The 20,551-nt window shown below is 45.3% G+C and overlaps 1 protein-coding gene across 2 annotated transcripts in view; it reads right to left on the reverse strand.

The window, feature by feature from the left end:
- Positions 1-6,267: 6,267 nt before the first annotated feature.
- LOC139597417 (ubiquitin carboxyl-terminal hydrolase 12-like) overlaps positions 6,268-20,551 on the reverse strand; it is a 32,331-nt gene continuing 18,047 nt past the window's right edge. Inside the window, exons 3-10 of one of the 2 annotated variants that reach the window (XM_071442750.1) lie at positions 18,905-19,118; positions 17,906-18,132; positions 16,636-16,712; positions 15,743-15,826; positions 14,932-15,129; positions 12,721-12,799; positions 11,670-11,701; positions 6,268-8,581 (exon numbers count right to left, since the gene is read on the reverse strand). In XM_071442750.1, the coding sequence (XP_071298851.1) occupies positions 8,542-8,581; positions 11,670-11,701; positions 12,721-12,799; positions 14,932-15,129; positions 15,743-15,826; positions 16,636-16,712; positions 17,906-18,132; positions 18,905-19,118 (951 nt within the window). In that variant the 3' untranslated portion in view covers positions 6,268-8,541. The remainder of the gene's footprint in view (positions 8,582-11,669; positions 11,702-12,720; positions 12,800-14,931; positions 15,130-15,742; positions 15,827-16,635; positions 16,713-17,905; positions 18,133-18,904; positions 19,119-20,551) is intronic. The other variant, XM_071442749.1, reaches the window with a different exon arrangement.

The following is a 20,551-nucleotide window of genomic DNA, read 5'->3' on the forward strand; positions in this document are numbered from 1 at the left end:
GGAAGGGGTTGGATGGGGCTTGGAGAAACCTGGGAGAGGGAAGGGTGTCCCTGTCCCTGGCACGGGGTGGAACCAGATGATCTCTAAGGTCCCTTCCAAACCATCCCATGACGATTCCCTGATGATAATCAACGGTGCAGGGATGGAGGAGGGCTCGGTGCTTCTGCAGAGCGGCTGCTCTGAGGTTTTGGAGCAGGAGCAGCCGGAGCAGATCCAGCAGCTCTGCTCAGGGCTGAGATAAAATCGCTGTGGTTTCTCCAGGAGCTGTCACTCAGACCCCGCAGCCTTGGCTTTCCTCGGGACCGCGACCAACAGGCAAACCTTGAAGGAAGGTGCAGGAGAGAGCAAATACGTTCTTTCCTCTCGGGGAAGGAAAAAAGCCCAACTCCAAGGGCTCTGTGCAGCCTCGGGGAGCAGAGGACACGCGCAGAGCTCCAGGAGGGCTGAGGGAGCCGCCCCCGGGCAGCCACGGCCGGGAGATGGCAGCGCCAGCATCACCGCTGGGATGCGCTGATAAAACCGAGAGCGGGCTCCCGGTCCTAGCGTGATCTCAGCATTTATTGTAATGAAATAAAGGCCTAAAGCAAGGGTGCCCTGGGCCGAGCAGCAGCGATCCCGTCGAGGATGGAGCAGCGCCGGTGCTGGGGCTTCCCAGGGATGGCCCCGACGGCCCAGGTGGAGCAGTAAAAATGCAGGTGTGACAGTGGTGGGTGCTGCTGCCCGTCCCCTGTCCCCAGCGAGCCTCTCCTGATGAAAGGCAGGGCTGAGTTGACATTCAGGCAATGCAGTCAAACCTCCACTCAACACTCACCGCAGCTGGCTCAGCCATAGAGGCAAGAAAGGCTCTTCTGCAAGGTTTTATCCCAGCAGAGTAACACAGTTACCAAAGGAAAAACCCGGGGAAAAGAGGAAAACCACGTGGAGCAGGAGCTTATAGAGGGGAAGGGGTGGGGAGCAGGGCTAGGGGCTGGGCAGAGGGGCCTGGCCTCCAGGGGAACCGAACCAGTGACAGGGGAAGGAGAAAGCAGAGGAAGCTGTGAAACCAAATCCGTGGGGGAGGCTGTTTGTCACAGACATCTTTCATGAAAAATCCTTTCCTTAGGATTTATCCTCCTGAGGAGCTGAGAGGCCTCAGGAACAAAATGTAACCAATGGTTATCTGCTGCTGTGGAATGTAACAGGTGCATCTGGGATTGGGCTCATGTGGTTGTTTCTAATTAATGGCCAATCACAGTCAGCTGGCTCAGACTCTGTCCAAGCCCCAAGCCTTTGTTATCATTTCATTCCTTTTCTATTCTTAGCCAGCCTTCTGATGAAATTCTTTCTTCTATTCTTTTAGTATAGTTTTAATATAATATATATCATAAAATAATAAATCAAACCTTCTGAAACATGGAGTCAGAGCCTCATCTCTTCCCTCATCCTCAGACCCCTGTGAACACGATCACAGCTGTTTTTCCCTTTGGGAGGGATGACTCTGTGGTAAGGAGTTAATGCTTCCAAGGCTGAGGACTTGGGGATTGACCAAGGGGGGAGAATTCAGGGGATGCTACAGAGCAGCACACATTCAGCGGGTCAGATCCCCCTTTTTATCCTGTTTTCTGTCCCTTTGGATCGGTTTCTGTTTGGATCCTTTATTTGCAGGAAGGTTTAAGGTGCTTGATTGGCCATTACAGCATTACAGCTCTGTCCAGGCTGGCTGTGATGCACTCACTGGGCAGGAAGGACTTTGGCTTCCAGAAACCCTGGGGAAGGGAACAAATTCCCAGCTTTGAAGTGGAGCACCAGGCAGCTCCACACCCCCACGCTGGTCCTGTCTATTTATTGGTTTTAACTCAGGCTTCTTTACTGAGGTGTGTTATGGTACCTTGAGTACCAGATTTCTTATAACTCCCCTTTTAATCCCTTTTACAATATAACAACCAAACCACCAGCACATGCTTAACGATCTATCAACTCTTTCCCAAGTTTCCAACCTATTTTTACCACACACAGAGTCCCCCCAAGCTCTCGCTCTTCCCTTCCCGTTTCCCCCGCTCCCGGAGGATGCTCCTGCAGCCTCTCCCTCCCAGCACAGCCCTGCTGTCCCCTGCCTCTGTCCCTCCCTGCTCCAACCCCAGGATCGCGTCCCGCCCCTTGCCCGCCCTGTTTCGGAGGGTTTGAGGTGGGTCGGAGATATTTTTAGAAGATAAGGGCGGTTCCCAGGATTCTCCCGGGAATCCTCCTGCCCCCGAGTCTCTGCTCTTGGAGCACTTGGCTCAGGCTGGGGGGGAACAGCACAGAGAAATTGGTTTTCCCAAATCCAGCAACCTCCTCCCGTGGAAACTTTACTAAAAGCAAAGCTTGGCTTTTCTGCTGGGTCTGAGGTTCAAGGAATTCCATTTAAACCTGGGTTTAGGCTCAGTTTTACAGCATCCATGAGAAACCAGGAGAAAAAAAAAAAAAAAGTAAAATCTCCATTCATTTTTTCACTTTTCACTCCCTAAGGGTGAGATAATAAAATAATTCAATTGTGCTCTGTCTGCTGGCTTCAGACATCCCATAATGCCCCCTCCTGATCCTCACCAACCCACACTGTCCCCACAGCCCAGGGGACACCTGGCAGGGGATGAGCACCCTCAGCACCCTGGAGGTGTCAGGACTGTCCCTCCACGCCAGCAGCAGCAGCAGGTCCCAGCTCTGCTTTGGCTCTGCTGGGCTGAAATGATGGCAGAGAATTCTGAAGGAATAAACTGGATTTTTTCCAGGCTCGTGGCCTTTTGCTTGGAGAAATATTGTGACTCAAAATCTGAAAATGAGCAGTTTAATGCTCAAAAAAAAAAAAAAAAAGAAAAAGAAAGAAGAGAACCTGGGGAGGATGGCCAAGAATAACCCTGTCCCTGATCACCCCCACGTGCTGCCTCTGCAATTCCCTGGGGATTTGCTGAGGAGGAGTTGAGGGTGGGAGGTGGGAGCAAAGGGACCTGGAGCAGCTTCCAAATGGAGCAAAACTGGATTTTTACAGGTGTGGGTTGGACCTACCCGGGTTTCACCATCCAGGGATTCTCTGGGATGCAGGGATGGAATTTCCCCCTGCCACAGTCCCCACGACCTGCCAGGACCCTGCTGTGCAGCTGATGCTTCCAAAATATCCAAATATTCCAATCGTTTCACATCACCCAGAAGGACCAACAGACCCAAACTGGGGGATGCAAAGACAAGGAGGTCTCTGAGCTGCCATCAGTGGGAGATTCCTGGCTAAAGAAAGATTCCACCTTTCCCTGCTGGCTCTGAGTGGGGTTTATCCCACAAAGGTCTCCAAGAGAGGAACCCTGTGCTCCCAAGGGCCTCTGGACACAGCTGGGCCTGCACAGCAGCACTGACAGATGGGATTTCCCTTCCTTTGGGCCATTCCACTCCATTCCATTCCATTCCATTCCATTCCATTCCATTCCATTCCATTCCATTCCATTCCATTCCATTCCATTCCATTCCCCACAGCACTTCCCTGCCTGGCAATGATTTGCTGGAGTAGCTGTGGCTGCTCCTCAGAGAAGGAAACAAAACCACTTAATCGAGTGCTAATTAGGGCACTTAATCACTCCCAAACTCAGCTCCTGCTGAACTCCACCTGCGATCTCATGGACACACAAAGTTCAGCTGCATTTGGCAGCAGCAGCCCCAGATTCAGTGCAGCTCTTGATGGCTTGGCCCTGCTAATTCCAGGCCTTAAATGCGAGTAAATGTCTCTATTCTGCATCAAAATTCCTCACACAACACGTTCTGCTAAAGCAGCTTGCTCCAGTTAAAAAGCACCTGGAAAACAAAATGAACTCTGGTAGGTCTGGGATGTTCCCAACCCCAAACAGCTCCCAAACCCCATCCTTGCCCTTCTGCCCTCCCCTCACCCTGCCTGGGACTTGGAAATCACCAGGGAAGGCCCAGCTGGGACTATCTGAATGTTTTTAATTGATTTTACACAAGCTGAAGTGTTGCAACCACTGCAGTGTTTTGTATTTGTGTTTATTTGTATTTAGGAGCTTTTAAAACAACTGACAACCACTAATGCACTCATTATTAGCAACTCAAATATTTAACAGCTGCTGCTGCTGTGTAATTAATTCATCCTTCCCTCTCCTGCGGGTGCAGAAACAGCCCCCACACTGCAGCAGATCCAAACATCCCATGAGGGAGGGGAATCATCCCAATCCATGGCAGGGACCCCTTCCCCTATCGCAGGCTGCTCCAAATCCCATCCAGCCTGGCCTTGGGCACCTTCAGGGATCCGGGGGCAGCTGTGCCAGGGCCTCCCACCCTCCCAGGGAGGAATTCCCTCCCAAATTCCCACCTGAAGGGCCCCAGGGTCACTTTGAGGCCATTCATTCTGCCACAAACGATGTGCAAAGATCAAAGCATTTCCCTTTGCAGCTTTGGCTGCAGAGCACAAGGACAGGACCACCCTGGCAACACCCAATGCCACTGCTTCGTGTCTAACCCTCCACTGCTCCGTGTCTAACCTTCCCCTGCTCCATCTCTGCCCTCCCCTGCTCCATCTCTGACCCTCCCCTGCTCCATCTCTGCCCCTCCACTGCTCCATTTCTGCCCTCCACTGCTCCGTGTCTGACCCTCTGCTCCATCTCTGACCTCCACTGCTCCATCTCTGACCTCCACTGCTCCATCTCTGCCCCTCCACTGCTCCATCTCTGATCTCCACTGCTCCATCTCTGATCTCCACTGCTCCATCTCTGATCTCCACTGCTCCATCTCTGCCCTCCACTGCTTCGTGTCTAAACCTCCACTGCTCCATCTCTGACCTCCCCTGCTCCATCTCTGACCTCCCCTGCTCCATCTCTGACCTCCCCTGCTCCATCTCTGACCCTCTGCTCCATCTCTAACCCTCCACTGCTCCATCTCTGACCTCCACTGCTCCATCTCTGCCCCTCCACTGCTCCATTTCTGATCTCCACTGCTCCATCTCTGACCTCCCCTGCTCCATCTCTGATCTCCACTGCTCCATCTCTGACCTCCACTGCTCCATCTATCCCTCCCTACCTGATCTCTCCCTCCAGACACCCCATCCCTCCCGGATTCTGCAGGGATGCCCCAGCCAGGCCGGGTTTGCAGGAGCAGCAGCAGCCCCGGGGTTAATTAGTGAGAGCCAGCAGCACTTCACACGTTGGGAATTAATTACGTTTCAGGGATTGTTTCCTTTTGCTAAATGCCCCACAATGGGAAGGTCTGAACTGTCTCAGGGGCTTTTGTCAGCCCATTTTCTTTCTTGTACCCATCAAATAGGATTTGTTTAAAGTATCTCCTAAACTGAGCTGGCACCTGGGCTTTAAAAGCTCCTGCTGGTACCCAGAACGTGCTGAGCACCACCAGCAGGTCAGAGAGCACCTCTGTGCTGCAGAGCCAAGGGCGGAGCCTCTCCACAAATGTGGAATTTGAAGCAAAATATCATTTAATAGAGAAATAATAACCATGGGAAGGTCTCCATCCTCACTCCAGTAGAGGTTCTGGAGAAGAGCTGCAGGGACCAACCCAGCTCCCAAACCCCAGCTCCATCAGTCCTGCCCTGGTGGCTCAAACCAGCTCAAAGCACTTTGTTTTCAGCCCTTCTGGGTTTGGTTGTTTTCTCCCAATTTCCAGGGAATGCTCTTCCTGCAAGTCCAGCTCATGTTCACTGCAGTTAAAATCAGCTCAATTTATTTATTTCCTGCTGAGGTGTGACCCAGCAGGACAAGGGCCAGACAGCATTTGGGATTTACAACCTGGTTTTACAGAGCAGCTGCCATCTTCCAATCTCCCCTGCTCCCACTGCATTGTATTCCCATAAATTCCTTCTCACAGGATCCCATTTTCCTGTGCTAAGGTGAACTGCAGTGAACCACAACAAAATGAAATCCTGTCCTGCAATGAACCTCAACAGCTCCAAGCACAGGCTCCTGGTTTTGCCTTTAAATGTCTCTGTTCCAGATCAGTCAGAAGATATTTGCAACAAAGTCTCAGGGAGCACAACACGGGGGGAAGAGGGAGCAGAAATCCCAGGGCAAGGCAGGAGCAGAGCTCCAGGGGTGAGGGGGAAGGAGGATCAGAGGCCCTGGTGACCTCTCCCTGCTGTAGCAGCACAGCAGTTACAATCTCTGACACTCAATTAATGATTCAGTTCTCCTGCCCTGACCCATTCCTGCACAGGTTACAGGGATGCAGACACAGCAGGAGCAGGATCCTCAGGCAGCAGGCTGGGAGGAGTTAAGGAGTGAAATTCAAGGAAAAACCTCTGGGTGCTGTGGGTTTGATCATAATGACCTTTATTGGAGACAGGTGGGGTCATTTATTATACAGAAGTAACATCACACCATTCTCTTCCCATTTAATTCCTTTTAGTCTCCTTATAAATCTGTAGCAAAAGTGCACTTTGAGCAGTTTTTAATCTATAGTATATATCTTTCAATATTATCTCTCAGTCAGGTATTTTATTTGTAAAAAGGTATCACCAGATATACAAAATACATGTCTAGTGTACTACATTACTTTTTGTATTTACTGTTTAGATTATTTTTAACTCAGTGCTCTCTCTTTTTTTTTCATTTTTTGCAAGACTCAGTGATGAGAGTCTTCTGGTGGCATCACCAGGAGAGGACTCACAGCTTGTGTGTGGAGAAGGGGAGAAGACTCTTAGCCAGAACAATTGTCACACAACAGAACAAGATGACAAGAACATTTGCTGCTGTTGAATGTGTCTCTTAAAATGACAGTACTCTGTATAATAAAAAAGAATTAAAAAACCCAATGTCCATATTTTATCTTCTGGAAGAGATGTGCCAGGAGAATGGAAGCTGCACCCGGCTGGAATACAATGGCAAAGGTTCATTTGCATTTTGAAGGCAGGAGTTAATTGCTAAACATCACCTTTGTGGTCATGAGAGGAAGGAACAGACACAGGCAGCACAAGGAGCTGTGAGATCCTGCTTTCCTGAGGACAGTGTTTTGGTAAAATATTGAATATCCTGCACAAGCCACAGAATTGCATAAGTTAAAGATCCTCAAGAACAACAAGCACTGGGGACAGGTGAGGGGCTGTGACAGCCACACTGAGGACACAGCTCAGGGGCCCAGCAGAACACTCCTCCCCCTGGGAGGCTGGAGCCAGCTGGGACAGGCTTTGGCACAGCAACAGCACTTCTCCAAAAGAAACTTGCACAAGATTTTCTGAGATTTCTCACCAACTTCTTCAGTCTTTTCTTCCTAGTTATCCTTGAGATTAGAATATATACACATAACTGATAATTGCTTCGTTTCAGTCTTCAAAAGACCAACCATTTCCCCTGGGAAGCAAGGCCTAGAGAGGTGAAACAATCAGAAGCATTTTAGGGGGGTTATGATTCCCAGATGGAGACAAACATCACCAGCAATGGCTGCAACACTGACCAGGTAATGTCTGCTGGGTTGGTTGGTTTTCCTTCTCCCCTGTTCATTACCCTGAAGACTCAGAACTCCTGGATTAGTTCCCTAACACCCCTTCCCTTGGCCAACCCTTCCCAACTGGTGCTGTTTCTGTGATTAGCATAGATTCAAAATGCAATTTGCATCAGTTTGCTTGGAATTGAGTGAAATGTGGAACAGATCCTGCTTCAGAATGAGGGCACTTTTGGTTTATGCAACAGCTCCAAGAAAGGCTGGAATTCCCAACTTTTCTACAGCAGAGATGGTCTTTGACAGCTCAGGGCTGCTCTGCTGCCCTGGAACCTGCAGCAACTGGAGGCAAAACTGCTGCTTGCAAAGGAAAATGCACAGCAGGAGAGGCTGGGTGTGGAGACAGTTCTCTGCCTTCTGCAGGAGAAACAGAACAGCACAAAGAAGAGTACAAAAAGAAGCAGTGCTGTTAGTGTTCTCTAAACCCAAGAGAATGCAGGATGGGGAGGTTTACAATGCTGCAGAGAAAAGGGTTTGTCTGCTTTTTCTTTATAAAAATTACAGACTTGACATTTCCAATATGTCTTAGCTTTGTACTGCTTCTCAAGTCTGAGTCACCAAAAATATCCAGCAAGCAGCTGCTGCTCATATCCTAAAATATGCCTTCAGCTGACACTGAATATTGAAATCATTCTGCTAAAATACAGAAAAACGATGGCAGAAACCAAGGTATAGCCTCAGGCCAACTTTAAATGGTAAAAATCCTACAATGCTACTTTGAAATCTCTTCTTGAGTTCATGAACAAATAAGCAGCCGGGTTTCAAGTAGAGGTAACGCAGATTTTGGAAGATAGCACGTAAAAAAAAAACCAAAAAAAAAGCCCAGAAAGAAAACTGGAACAAAACTCTTCTTGTTAGGGCAGTTCAGCACTAATCCTCCAAAGGGGGAGGAGGGAGCTCTCCCCTCCCCTGGCTCTGTCCTGGTCCTACAGCAGCACTGAGGGGCTGCTCTGCTGGCACACACAGGCTCCACCTGGACAAAGCTTGATCCCTTTTTCCTTGTGTCCATCCTTTGTGTCTCTTGTCAGTCCCTGGACTGGTAGAAGAGGATATATCCAGACTCAGAGTTTTTGGAAATGTCTGATGTTAACCCATAGAATTCTTCAATGGCCTGGGCGTCAATTTTCTGAAAATTAATGGAAGTTTTAATTAGCTTCAATCACATCACCACCTCAAAGCCTTTTCCCAGATAAAGCATTATTCCCAGCTCTTGGAGGTGATCTGGAAAGCCAAGCAGTGCTGACATGGTGACACATTCCAACATCATTCAATCCAACAAAACATTTTTTTCCCCACTTAGTAACTTACTGACTACTGAAAAACCAGGAAATGAGGATGAATAATAAACTTTTCAGAAGGGGTACAGTCCTAAGCTGGATTACAAAACAAGTGATGCATGAAAATGTATCCTTAAAGGACTACATGACATTTTTATATTTGCTTTCCTCATGCTGGTGGTACCTTGCCTGAGTATTTTATAATTAAATTATTTTATATTTTTTTTTAAAAATTAGTCACTAAGCAGGCAAGAAGCTTCAGCTAAAATAACTCCAGATTTCAAAGCTATTGTAACCCTTTTAAGGAGAAAAGTCCTGCAAGAGCTTCATGAGTTCTGTGGGTTTCATCTAATTATGATCTTTGGTCATAAAAGAGCTTTTCTAGCAAGCAAAGCCTTCTGAGTACCTATCTACTAATAGAATTAAAATCTATTAGTACAGCAAATCATGACACAGCTTGTATTTCAAGTTGTGATTGTGTGCAGAAAAGCTGCTTTGCTCTCATACTCCAAGCAGCAACTGGAGGGAATTTTAAAGGTTTTTTAAAGATGTCCTGGTCCAGGTCCTGAGCACACCTGGCTTCCCATCAGTGAGCTGGATCCTGCAGCCCAGAGACTGGAATAAAACATTTCCAGGCACCTGTGCTGCTCAGCATCCACTGGGATATGGAGTATTTTAATCCCTTTAGGACTCTGGATCCACAGAAATGAGAGGCTGAGGAGGAGATGAGCCTCAAGTTTCCTTTTATTCCCAAGGAATAAAGTTGAGAAAGTAAATGTTGCACACAAGAAGCTCTGGGTTGAACACGTGCCCTGCTCAAGAGGAGCAGAGACCAACCTGTGATGAAAGAAAAGGAAGAGAGAGAAGAAAGGAAGAGAGAGAAGAGAGGAAGAGAAGAGAGGAAGAGAAGAGAGGAAGAGAAGAGAGGAAGAGAAGAGAGGAAGAGAAGAGAGGAAGAGAAGAGAGGAAGAGAAGAGAGGAAGAGAAGAGAGGAAGAGAAGAGAGGAAGAGAAGAGAGGAAGAGAAGAGAGGAAGAGAAGAGAGGAAGAGAAGAGAGGAAGAGAAGAGAGGAAGAGAAGAGAGGAAGAGAAGAGAGGAAGAGAAGAGAGGAAGAGAAGAGAGGAAGAGAAGAGAGGAAGAGAAGAGAGGAAGAGAAGAGAGGAAGAGAAGAGAGGAAGAGAAGAGAGGAAGAGAAGAGAGGAAGAGAAGAGAGGAAGAGAAGAGAGGAAGAGAAGAGAGGAAGAGAAGAGAGGAAGAGAAGAGAGGAAGAGAAGAGAGGAAGAGAAGAGAGGAAGAGAAGAGAGGAAGAGAAGAGAGGAAGAGAAGAGAGGAAGAGAAGAGAGGAAGAGAAGAGAGGAAGAGAAGAGAGGAAGAGAAGAGAGGAAGAGAAGAGAGGAAGAGAAGAGAGGAAGAGAAGAGAGGAAGAGAAGAGAGGAAGAGAAGAAAGGAAGAGAAGAAAGGAAGAGAAGAAAGGAAGAGAAGAAAGGAAGAGAAGAAAGGAAGAGAAGAAAGGAAGAGAAGAAAGGAAGAGAAGAAAGGAAGAGAAGAAAGGAAGAGAAGAAAGGAAAAGAAGAAAGGAAAAGAAGAAAGGAAAAGAGAAAGAAAGAGAAAGCTGCAGAACCCACTTGGAGAAGGTGAAATCTCTGCTCCCTGAGCAGATTTTGGCATCAGCAGAGCTCAGCAGCACTGGCTTCTCCCTGTGGCATTGCCAAACAGCAGTGAGCTGGGAGCAGCCTTTTCCAGCACAAGAAAAAGCAGATTGGAGTTTTCAGAGGATGCATCAACTGCAGAAATTCTCTCTTGAAGGGTTTTGTTAAACACCTTCTCTTAAAAAATCAGAGGGGGAAATAAAGCCCCCAAACAGATTTTGTCTTTTCTCCATTCAAGGAGTGAGGGGAAGCTGAAATCCCCTGCTGAGGCTGCTGCATTTTCACACCATTTATTAACATAACGTTACTACAGACTGTTAGAGGCACATTTTAACAGAAATATAGTGCAAGAACACTCCTCTGCTCCTGCAGTATATTTAGCAGACAAGTCAAACATGTTTTATTTTAAGTGCCAGCTCACTTGCCATGCAATCAAGCCTATTTCCACTACTCATCCTGAATGCAACTCAAACATTTGATCCATATTAATTCATGCCTCAGATATTTTTAGTTTCGGCACAGCAAAACTGACTTCCTCCTTTAATTTCACTATGCACAGAAAACAGAGTGGAGCTGAAAGGGGATTATATAGATTCTATTCTTCCCATTCTTATTGACCACATATAGTTTAACCCAGTTGTAACTGGAGAATAACAACCAGTTATTCTAAAGCTACAACTCTTAGGATTCTCCAACTTCACCTGGCATTAAAAATGATGTTATGAACTGAGATTTGCTCATTTCCAGCCACCTGTTCTGGTTCTCCAAAGCAAATGCAGTTCAGCATTCAAATCCCTGAGGGCTTTTTTAAGCAGAGCCATTCTGTGCCTGCCCTCAGTGTGGATTGCTCCATGGATGGAGTTTCCAGGTAAATTCTGGCACTGCCTGCATCCCCTGGCTGCTCTGTGACCAGTGTCACACTCAGATCAGCCACAGATCAGTGGCTCAGCTTTCTCAGCCCATTTGCCTTGGCTCAGGATCCCCCTTGGACTGAGCTGTCCCCTGGATTTGCTGTTTCCCCCATATGCTGCAGGATGTTTGGGGATCATCAATCTCCAATTTAATTGAGAGTTGGCCCTCCCATGAAATCCTAACACACAAATAAATCTGCCTTCCCCACTGCTGACATTTAGTGGGTAATGAGGACAAACTCCTTCCTGTTTTCAGTTTGGAGCTGTTCACTCACATCACTTGCCAAAAATGCAAGAAAGCTTTTTGTATTTCAGAGGGAAAAGGCTTTTCCTGGGTTTTCAGCTGCAATATTTGTGAACAAGAGCTTTGCACTCACCTTCTCAAACCTGTTTTGTTAGGTGGCCACACCTAGAATTTAAACCATCCAAAGAGCTTTGTTTTTACAGCATTTTAAAAAAAATCTATAAAAGATGAACTTGAAAACCAAAAGCAAGCCAGAATTAAAGATAGAAAAGCAATAAAGGAAAAAAAAGTGGATTTTTTTCCCAGAAGAGAAGAACTACATGACAGCTCCTGGATTTACTGCCCAATAACAGACAGCACACATTTAAAAGCCATTTTTGGCACATCTATAAAAGTGTCAACAGTGCTTGCAGATAAACAGAAATTTGGTTTTGCACTAAAAATGAAGATACAACATAGAAGTGACTGATAGAAAACAAATACAGCATAAGAGGATGGTTATTTTCCATCTTTTAAAATGTGAAGTTCATCCCCTGGATGGAAAATACAGGTAACACTTGCATTTTAAAATATTGGGGTGAATACTACTTCCAAATTAGGTGACACAATTCTGTACTTGGACTATGACAGAAACAGAGGAAAATGACCCCAAAAACATAAAAATGGGAAAAAGGGAACTGCTGACAGCCACACACACTGGGGAGCCACCCCTGATGCTCAAAGCCATGCAAAGATCAAAAAAAAAAAAATTAAAATGGGGAATGTGCTACATTTTTATTTCAACACAAGCATGGATTTTGCTATTTAGACACTTAATCAGGCCTTGACCACAGGATCTCCAAGACAAACAAAGCATTTTCATCTTTACAAAAAGCAGCTCTGCTGTGGCATTTGTTCTACTGTTTGATATTTGCTTAATAATTAAGTGAAATCCATGGATGTATAAATATTGTGGATATCAGCCTTTACAGACATGTTGGCAGAAAAGGAAAAATTTGCTTGAGCTGTTTCAACATCATCTCTAAAATATTTTTCTTTCTATTCTTTCTGTTGGTAAATAGTGACCCCAAAAAAGTGAGAAGCTCTTTAAGTGCAGCAATGAAATGCAAGTCAGCAATGGAGAGGGGCTAACAATGGGCTGCCATGAGGGTTTTGGGGGGGTTTGCTGTGTTTTTGTTACCCACCTCTACAATGTCATCATCAAAGAGCAGCCAGAAGCCGTGGCTCTTCACGATGGTGATGTAATGCCCACGGTTGGGGCCACTGCAGGAGAAGGAATTGCAAATTTATCAGCCAGGAGCCACTGCCCTCCCCAACACCACCTCTGCTCTCCCAGCTCCACTGCCCAGATTTTCTCTGGGGAGGTTTTTAGATTTTTGCCAAATTGCTTCAATTAAAACGCTGCTGTTGGCTGCTTGAGAACACAAAATATTCCAAACGCACCATGCTGTATTGAATATCATCATTCAGAGATTTTAAAAAGCAAAATTAAAAATATTTCAATCTCTCCTGTGTTGCATTCACCACTGCTGAGTATTTTGACCACTGTGAAATTTTGATTTAAATCAGTTCTGAAATATTTTATTTCACAGCGGGAATTCCTTTAGTTCTCAGTGTGGTTTAACCTGAGCACAGCCAGACCCTCTGGGAGAGCTCTTCCCACTTTTCTAGTGGAAGTTTCCAATTCACAGAATGGAATTCCTTTTTTAATGCAACTACATAAAATTAAATTTAAACCTAATTTAAATTTAAACTGAAGTAAAACCCTATGTGCAAAATATTTCAAACAAGTTCTGCGAACTCAAAATATTCAGAAAATCTCATTTATCTCAAGCCTTTGGTAAATTCCTGGTAAGAACTGAGAGGAGGTGAGTTACAGGAATCCTAAAAGCCCCACACAGGATAAAAGGTTTGAGGAAAAAAGGAAAACCATTTAATAATCTGAATTATTAATCACCATTATCTAAACACGTAAGTGTAGGCACAGGTATGGCAAATAAAAGCTACACAAGGAAATGCATTGCCTGAGATCCTAAAATGATAAAATTATATATATCTATGACTGCACAACGAAAATCTAGAATTATATGAAGTTTATTTATACTAAATCTATTCATTATTAGCAGGTTTTTTTCTCAAAAAGATATTTCAAAGCATTTATGTGCTGTAATAACTGGTTACTTTCAAACTCACACTTCCTGAAGGCAGTTAGAAATATTTTTTCCCTTCAATGAGGGCTTTTGTCCTAAAATGCTCAGAAGTTTTTTCCTCTTTGCTTTTAAAACCAGAACTGAAGCTGCTAAAACTAAAATTTAATGAAGAAAATAAGGATATTTTAGAAACCCAGCAGTGCACAGTTTATTCCACATGATGGCACCAGCTTCTAAAGAAACTTCAAGGGTTTAGGCAGCAGCAAGATGAAAAATAGAATTTAATTCTATTTCAGTAGGTGTTTTTCCAAGATTTCTTTTTTGTTCCATTTAGATTTCCTGGAAAGCAGGGTTAGAGTTGGGGTTTTTAGTTGTTTTGGGCTTTTTTAATGATTGTTCTTTGCTACAGCTCAAAGGAAGAACTTGTCTGATGTGCCACTGTGCTGATGACACAAATGACACAAAATGACAAATCTGAAAAGTAAAATTGAAAATAGTAAAATGTTGGAGCCCTGGATGCTGAGAATTTTAAATTTTTTGGGCTGAAAGGCACAGACCCCCAAGAGAACACTGCAATTGAGCTGAGGCTGTGGAGAAAACTTCCAAAATTGATTGATAGCACTGGGATTGTGGGTGTGCAGTTGGTTAGAAATGTGTAATGTCACAGGGTGGAAAACTCAGAGTTTGGGGTTTTAGAATATAGAAATAAATATGAAGCAAGATGCAGGTTTTAGGGTGGAGACAGGTTGTTCTTCTTCACCTTCTTCTTCATGGGTTTGGGTGATGTTTTGCAATTGGACAGAAAAGTCCTCATTGCTGACTTTTAGGATCAGTTATTGGGTTAAAAGGGGAAATAATCTAGGTGTTCTTTCTTAATTGGAGAGTTTAGTCTTAAAAGACCTTGTAACAAGAGATAGTTGGCCATTTTGTGCCTTCTAATGAAAAGGTGCAGAACTCATGGTTGTGAGGCTGTTTCACTGATAAGAAATCACAAAAACCTGAATCTGAACATGAACTACCTCCTCAAGTGCCTTCAGTCCAGACCCAGAAAAAGTGACAGTAAAAATATAAAACTTAAAATAGCAAAAAAACCTAGTAAAAAATACATTTTTTTAAAAAAATCAAAACGCTTCTATCCAAGCAGCTCTGCCAGTGCTCCTACACTGCCCAGCAGTGTCATAAAGCAGCAGAGGGGTGAGGGATCCCTCAGAAGTGCAAGGAGAGGCAGGGGATGTGCAGAGGTACCTGCCACAGTGCACCACCACGGCCACCAGGTCGTACATCCTGTCAGGGTTGGTGGCATCCCCCGAGGTGTTGAAGAGCCTCAGCTCCAGGGGGAACACCACCCTGTAGGACAGCTTGGTGTAGCGGTGCAGCTGGTCCATGTACTTGAACCTCTTCAAGTGCAGAGCCAGGATCATGGGCAGCTTCTTCACCCTCATTCTGGAGCACAAAAATGTGGGAAATAAAGGGTAAGGGTTAGCAAATCACTCCAGACAAAGATTTGTTCAAGAATATCTTCCTTATGAGGAAGCGCCATGAAATGAATCCCGTATAATCCAAAATATTGATAGAATAAAAAAATAGGGGTTTTTTCTCTCTTAGTGAGAACAGGCAATATTTATTCCAAATTATTAACAGCACAACTGGCATCTGAATGCAAAACAACTGCAGGAAAATATTGCTTTTTTACCCATCAGTGGGAAGAAAGAGCTGGAATAAATCTGTGTTGCTGCTCTGGCTGTGACCAAGTCTGAGGGGAGAAATAAGATTTTTTTGTACCCAGTGCTCCCAGACAAAGCAGATGGGATGTTTTCCAGGGGCTTTAAGCTGATTAATGCTAACTGGGGAAAATGTGGATGTCTGGAAAGAGCAGATAGAAACTCTTCAGGGAGAAACCCAGAATGAATTTCCTCATGAAGTTACTTGGTCTCTCCACTTCTTCACCAAACACACACCTAGACAACCTCACCTTTTCTCTGCCTGAATCCACCAGGTGTATTTGCCCAGAAATGTAAAGAGAACATCTCCCTCAGCCTGAATGTTTGGCCCTTACCTCTTCTGTGCCTCCTGTTTGCTGCGGCACTGCTCACAATAGTATTTGTATTCACTGCATAGAGTTTCAGTGTTACTAAATCCCCTGTGGAAATCAGAGAGTGGCATAAGCAGGGATATTCCAGAGCATCCAGGCTGAAAATGCTGAAAAAACCCCCAAACAACACACAGAGGATGAAACTCCTTTCACTCATGGTGCTCCCAGAGCCATCTGACGTGTATTTGTCTCGTTCCTGGGATGCAGCATCAATGTTCAGCTGGAAAAATCTGGAATTTACACTATTAACTGCCTATTTTCTGGCTAGGAAAGCTAATAAACAGCAAGAAGGTGATTGAGTTTTGTTTCCATCAGTAGCCATTCCATGTTTTCTTTAGTGGCAGAAATTAAATGTTCACATCTCCAGCCATTAAGTAGCAAAGTCTGGATGATCCTTCAGCTCCCAGCAATTAGAGATCCATTATCAGCTATTAAATAGCCAGATGCTGGATGCAAATTAAATATCCAAGCAGCTGATAAGCCTTGGATCCAGCAGACAAACACATGGAGCAAATGTCTACCAGGAAAAACTAAACTGACCCTTAACATCAGGGCCAGGCAACTGAAATTCAGTAAGAATATGAAAATAATCAAGAATTTATTGTGAAATCAAACACTGCATGTTTATTTTTGATAAAGCTTGGCTATGTGATGTAACAAATTCAAATCCCCATAAAAGAAAGTGAAAATCAATCTTATCTACCACTAGTACTTATTAAATACTAAAACCCACTGAGAACCCTTCCAAAATTCACAATATTTTACCTCATGTCAAAACCTACAGAGAATAACTACTCCAGGCTCTTTCCTCCTGACCAGGGCAGGTATTTTTTCCATTCCCACAGAATTCTGTTTACCTTAGACAATGTGTAATGGATGTATTTTGTTCCACATCAACCGAGAGGTCCAGAAAGTCCTCATCTTTGCTACTAACCTTGAAAAAAAATAATAAGAGGAGATATTTGGTAACAATTTAGAGCTGGCAGATTTCTTTTATCCAATTCTGGAGTGGTGCAATGTGATTAAAAATAAATGTACACATACACAAAGAGGCCTTTTCTTGAGGTAAACTAAAAGTGATTAAATAGTCTGATGTGGTGTTAAAATCTGTAGAGGAGCATTAAAAAAAAGCAACAACAAAACAAATCCAAAAACCCATGGAAAAAAGCACAAAACCCCAAACACTTCCTCATGAAACATCTCTTCCCCCTTGAGACTTCAAGGCATTTCTGATTATTTCACTGGCAAAGCCAGGTTTTAACCACCCAGAGCTCTCAGTGGAGAGGTTTTAACCACATTCCATTTTCTCTGCAGCCTGCTGCAGCTTTCTGCTGCATTTCAGGGTGTAACAGTCAATACTCTGAGGCAAGGCAGAAACAGGCAGATGGCTCCTCAATTAAATGGGTTAGCAGGGAGGAAAACCATCTTTCCATTTGTGGAACAGTCACATTTCATTGCAAAAACCTTGAGACAGAATCCTATTAATGTCATTTTTAGAGCTTCTCCTCACCACATAGCCATAACTTTAGATTTTAAATGCCAAGAGCAGTCTTTTCTGTTGTAATCACTTCTGGGGTTTTTGATTTCTCTCCCATCTGGGTTTTCTTTTTTTTTTTTTTTTTAGCACTATTAAATCAGAGCACATGACAAACTACAAATCCCTGGTCTGAAGGTGCTGTGGTTCTAATTCTAGAATTCATGCCACTTTTTTTGCTCTCAAAGAGAGTGGCCAAGGACCAGCACCAAGCACAGAATTCCAGTTCAAGCAACTCAGCTCGTGCCAGAGTTAAATTAAGAGCAACTCTCATGTAGGAACACAACATAAACTCTCAGCCACTGACACAGGGAATAACATGGAGACAAAAAGGCAGCTTGGGTCAGCCAAGTGCAGCTGCCTCAATGGAAACAGGGAGGAGAAACAGGGAAAACACTGGGCTTTTTCTGGGCAACATACCTTAATGAGCACTGGTTTGAACATAGAGTCCTAAAATAGGCTATGCTCCATATTTTAATAGAGACAGTGCAATTTCATCTACCCTAGTGAATGAGAAAGGGTGCTCAGTGTTAGGGAAACCAATCCAGGAGCTGGGAGAGAGCTAAGGAGGAGTGGTTGGGTGGTGCACGTACAGCCTCACAGTTAAGACATCTGGTTTCATTGGTTAGTGTTCCTTGGAAGATTTCATGGACCCACGTCAGATCAGCCTTGTCTCCTTCTTCACTCTCAATGCTGCCATTCTGGAGCTTCCCATTCTGCTTCTCCTGCTTCTTCTCCTCTTGCAGCAAGTCAGCAATAGTGTTCAGTAGGTAGTTCAGGAATTCGTGGGCATCCTGCTGCATGTAATTATCAAATAATTCTGCAAAGGGACACAGGGAGGAGAATGAACAACTACAGACACTTCCCAACACCAGGTCACTGTGGCTTTTTCCCTTCCCTCCTCTCCCCTGTTACACAGCTCTGGTGGCACTGGTGAGTTTGGGAAGAATTGCATTTTGTTGTTCACTCAATGATTATCCTCAGGAAGAAGAAACACACAGCTGAAAAATACCCTTAAAGAAACTTAATTTGGCCATTTCTCAGAACTGAAGAAATCACTATTGGTTTGGGGCTTTTTGTAGTTTTTTTCTTCTTTTCTTTGGAAAGGGAGATAAATAAAGAAATTCAGATGTGTTGCCTTGGGCCACTGATTCATTAAATCCAGCACCAAGGGGCAAAAATCCTTTACTGGAAGTTTGTTATCTTTTCAAGATCAAGCAGAGAGGAGAAATCAACAGCCAGAACTTTTCCTCAGCAAACAGCAGTTCTGATCCCAAGGAATTCATCCTGCCACAAATGCAAGGGAACAGGCTATGAGTGGCTGGGTCTCCTGTGAGAGTTCATGAGAGCAATGACCTGCAGTGTGTTTTGTTCCTCTAGGGAGCACCAGGCCAGTGTGAAATATCTGGACATGTGCAAGTCTAGAAACACAGACACTGAGATAAGGACAACTCACAGGTGGTGAGCTTCACACCACAAAAAATCTCCAAGAAACCTGTTAAAACTTGATAATTTTTACTCCAAAAACCCCCTGAATTTAACATTTTACATCCTTAAATACGCATTAAAAAAAAAATCATTTCTTCATTTACCATTTTCCTTCCTCAAGCGGGAAATAAATTTCTTGGGTGGGATGACTCCCACCTTCTTCTTTTGTGTGGCAATACTGTTGAAGAGATCAGAGAGGCAGGTCAGGAGGCTTTCCTTCTTTCGAGGCTGCACCTTGTATGCCAAAACCTTTTCCCGAAAGGGCCGACAAAAATACAGGGCCTGCAAGACGGAGTTGCAGTAGCAGGTATTGCCGAACTGGTCAGAAACAGAACACAGGGAAAACAAAGGCCTTTGCATTAGGGCTGCCAAAAAGGAATGACAGGAACACAGTTCATTACAAATGTCACACAGTGAAACTGGAGAAGTCACCTGGCAGAGCTCATTTACTGGGGAAAACACTGGTTGGGATGGGGGAAATGCTGGTTGGGATGGGGGGAAACGCTGGTTGGGATGGGGGGAAACGCTGGTTGGGATGGGGGGAAAGAAACACTGCTTGTGGGATGGGGGAAATGCTGGTTGGGATGGGGGGAAACTGCTTGGAATGGGAGGAAATACTGGTTGGAATAAGGGGAAACACTGGCTGGAATGGGGGGAAACACTGCCTGGAATGGGGGAAAGAAACACTGCTTGTGGGATGGGGGAAATGCTGGTTGGGATGGGGGAAATATTGCTTGGAGTGGGGGGAAACACTGGCTGGGATGGGGGGAATGCTGGTTGGGATGGGAGGAATGGAGGGAAACACTGGTTGGAATAGGGGGAAATATTGCTTGGAATGGGGGGAATATAGAGAAACACTGGTTGGGAGTAAGGGGAAAGTGCTTGGAATGGGAGGAAATACTGGTTGGAATAAGGGGAAACACTGGCTGGGATGGGGGGGAAACACTGCTTGGAATGGGGGGGAACACTGCCTGGAATGGGGGCAAACACTGCCTGGAATGGGGGGGAAACACTGCCTGGAATGGGGGGGAAACACTGCTTGGAATGGGGGAAAGAAACACTGCTTGGAATGGGGGAAAGAAAAACTGCTTGTGGGATGGGGGAAAGAAAAACTGCTTGTGGGATGGGGGAAATGCTGGTTGGGATGGGGGAAATATTGCTTGGGATGGGGGGAAACACTGGCTGGAGTGGGGGGAAACACTGGTTGGGATGGGAGGAATGGAGGGAAACACTGCTTGGAATGGGGGGAAATATTGCTTGGAATGGGGGGAATATAGAGAAACACTGGTTGGAGTGGGGGGAAACTGCTTGGAATGGGAGGAAATACTGGTTGGAATAAGGGGAAACACTGGCTGGGATGGGGGGAAACACTGGCTGGGATGGGGGAAGGAAACACTGCCTGGAATGGGGGAAGGAAACACTGCCTGGAATGGGGGAAGGAAACACTGCCTGGAATGGGGGAAGGAAACACTGCCTGGAATGGGGGAAGGAAACACTGCCTGGAATGGGGGAAGGAAACACTGCCTGGAATGGGGGAAGGAAACACTGCCTGGAATGGGGGAAGGAAACACTGCCTGGAATGGGGGGGAAGAAACACTGTTTGTGGGATGGGGGAAATGCTGGTTGGGATAGGGGAAATATTGCTTGGAATGGGAGGAAACACTGGCTGGAGTGGGGGAAAACACTGGTTGGGATGGGAGGAATGGAGGGAAACACTGGTTGGAGTGGGGGGAAACTGCTTGGAATGGGAG

This window comes from Agelaius tricolor, unplaced genomic scaffold, assembly GCF_023055355.1.
Source record: "Agelaius tricolor isolate 1412-34295 unplaced genomic scaffold, bAgeTri1.0.p SCAF_17, whole genome shotgun sequence".
Taxonomy (NCBI): domain Eukaryota; kingdom Metazoa; phylum Chordata; class Aves; order Passeriformes; family Icteridae; genus Agelaius; species Agelaius tricolor.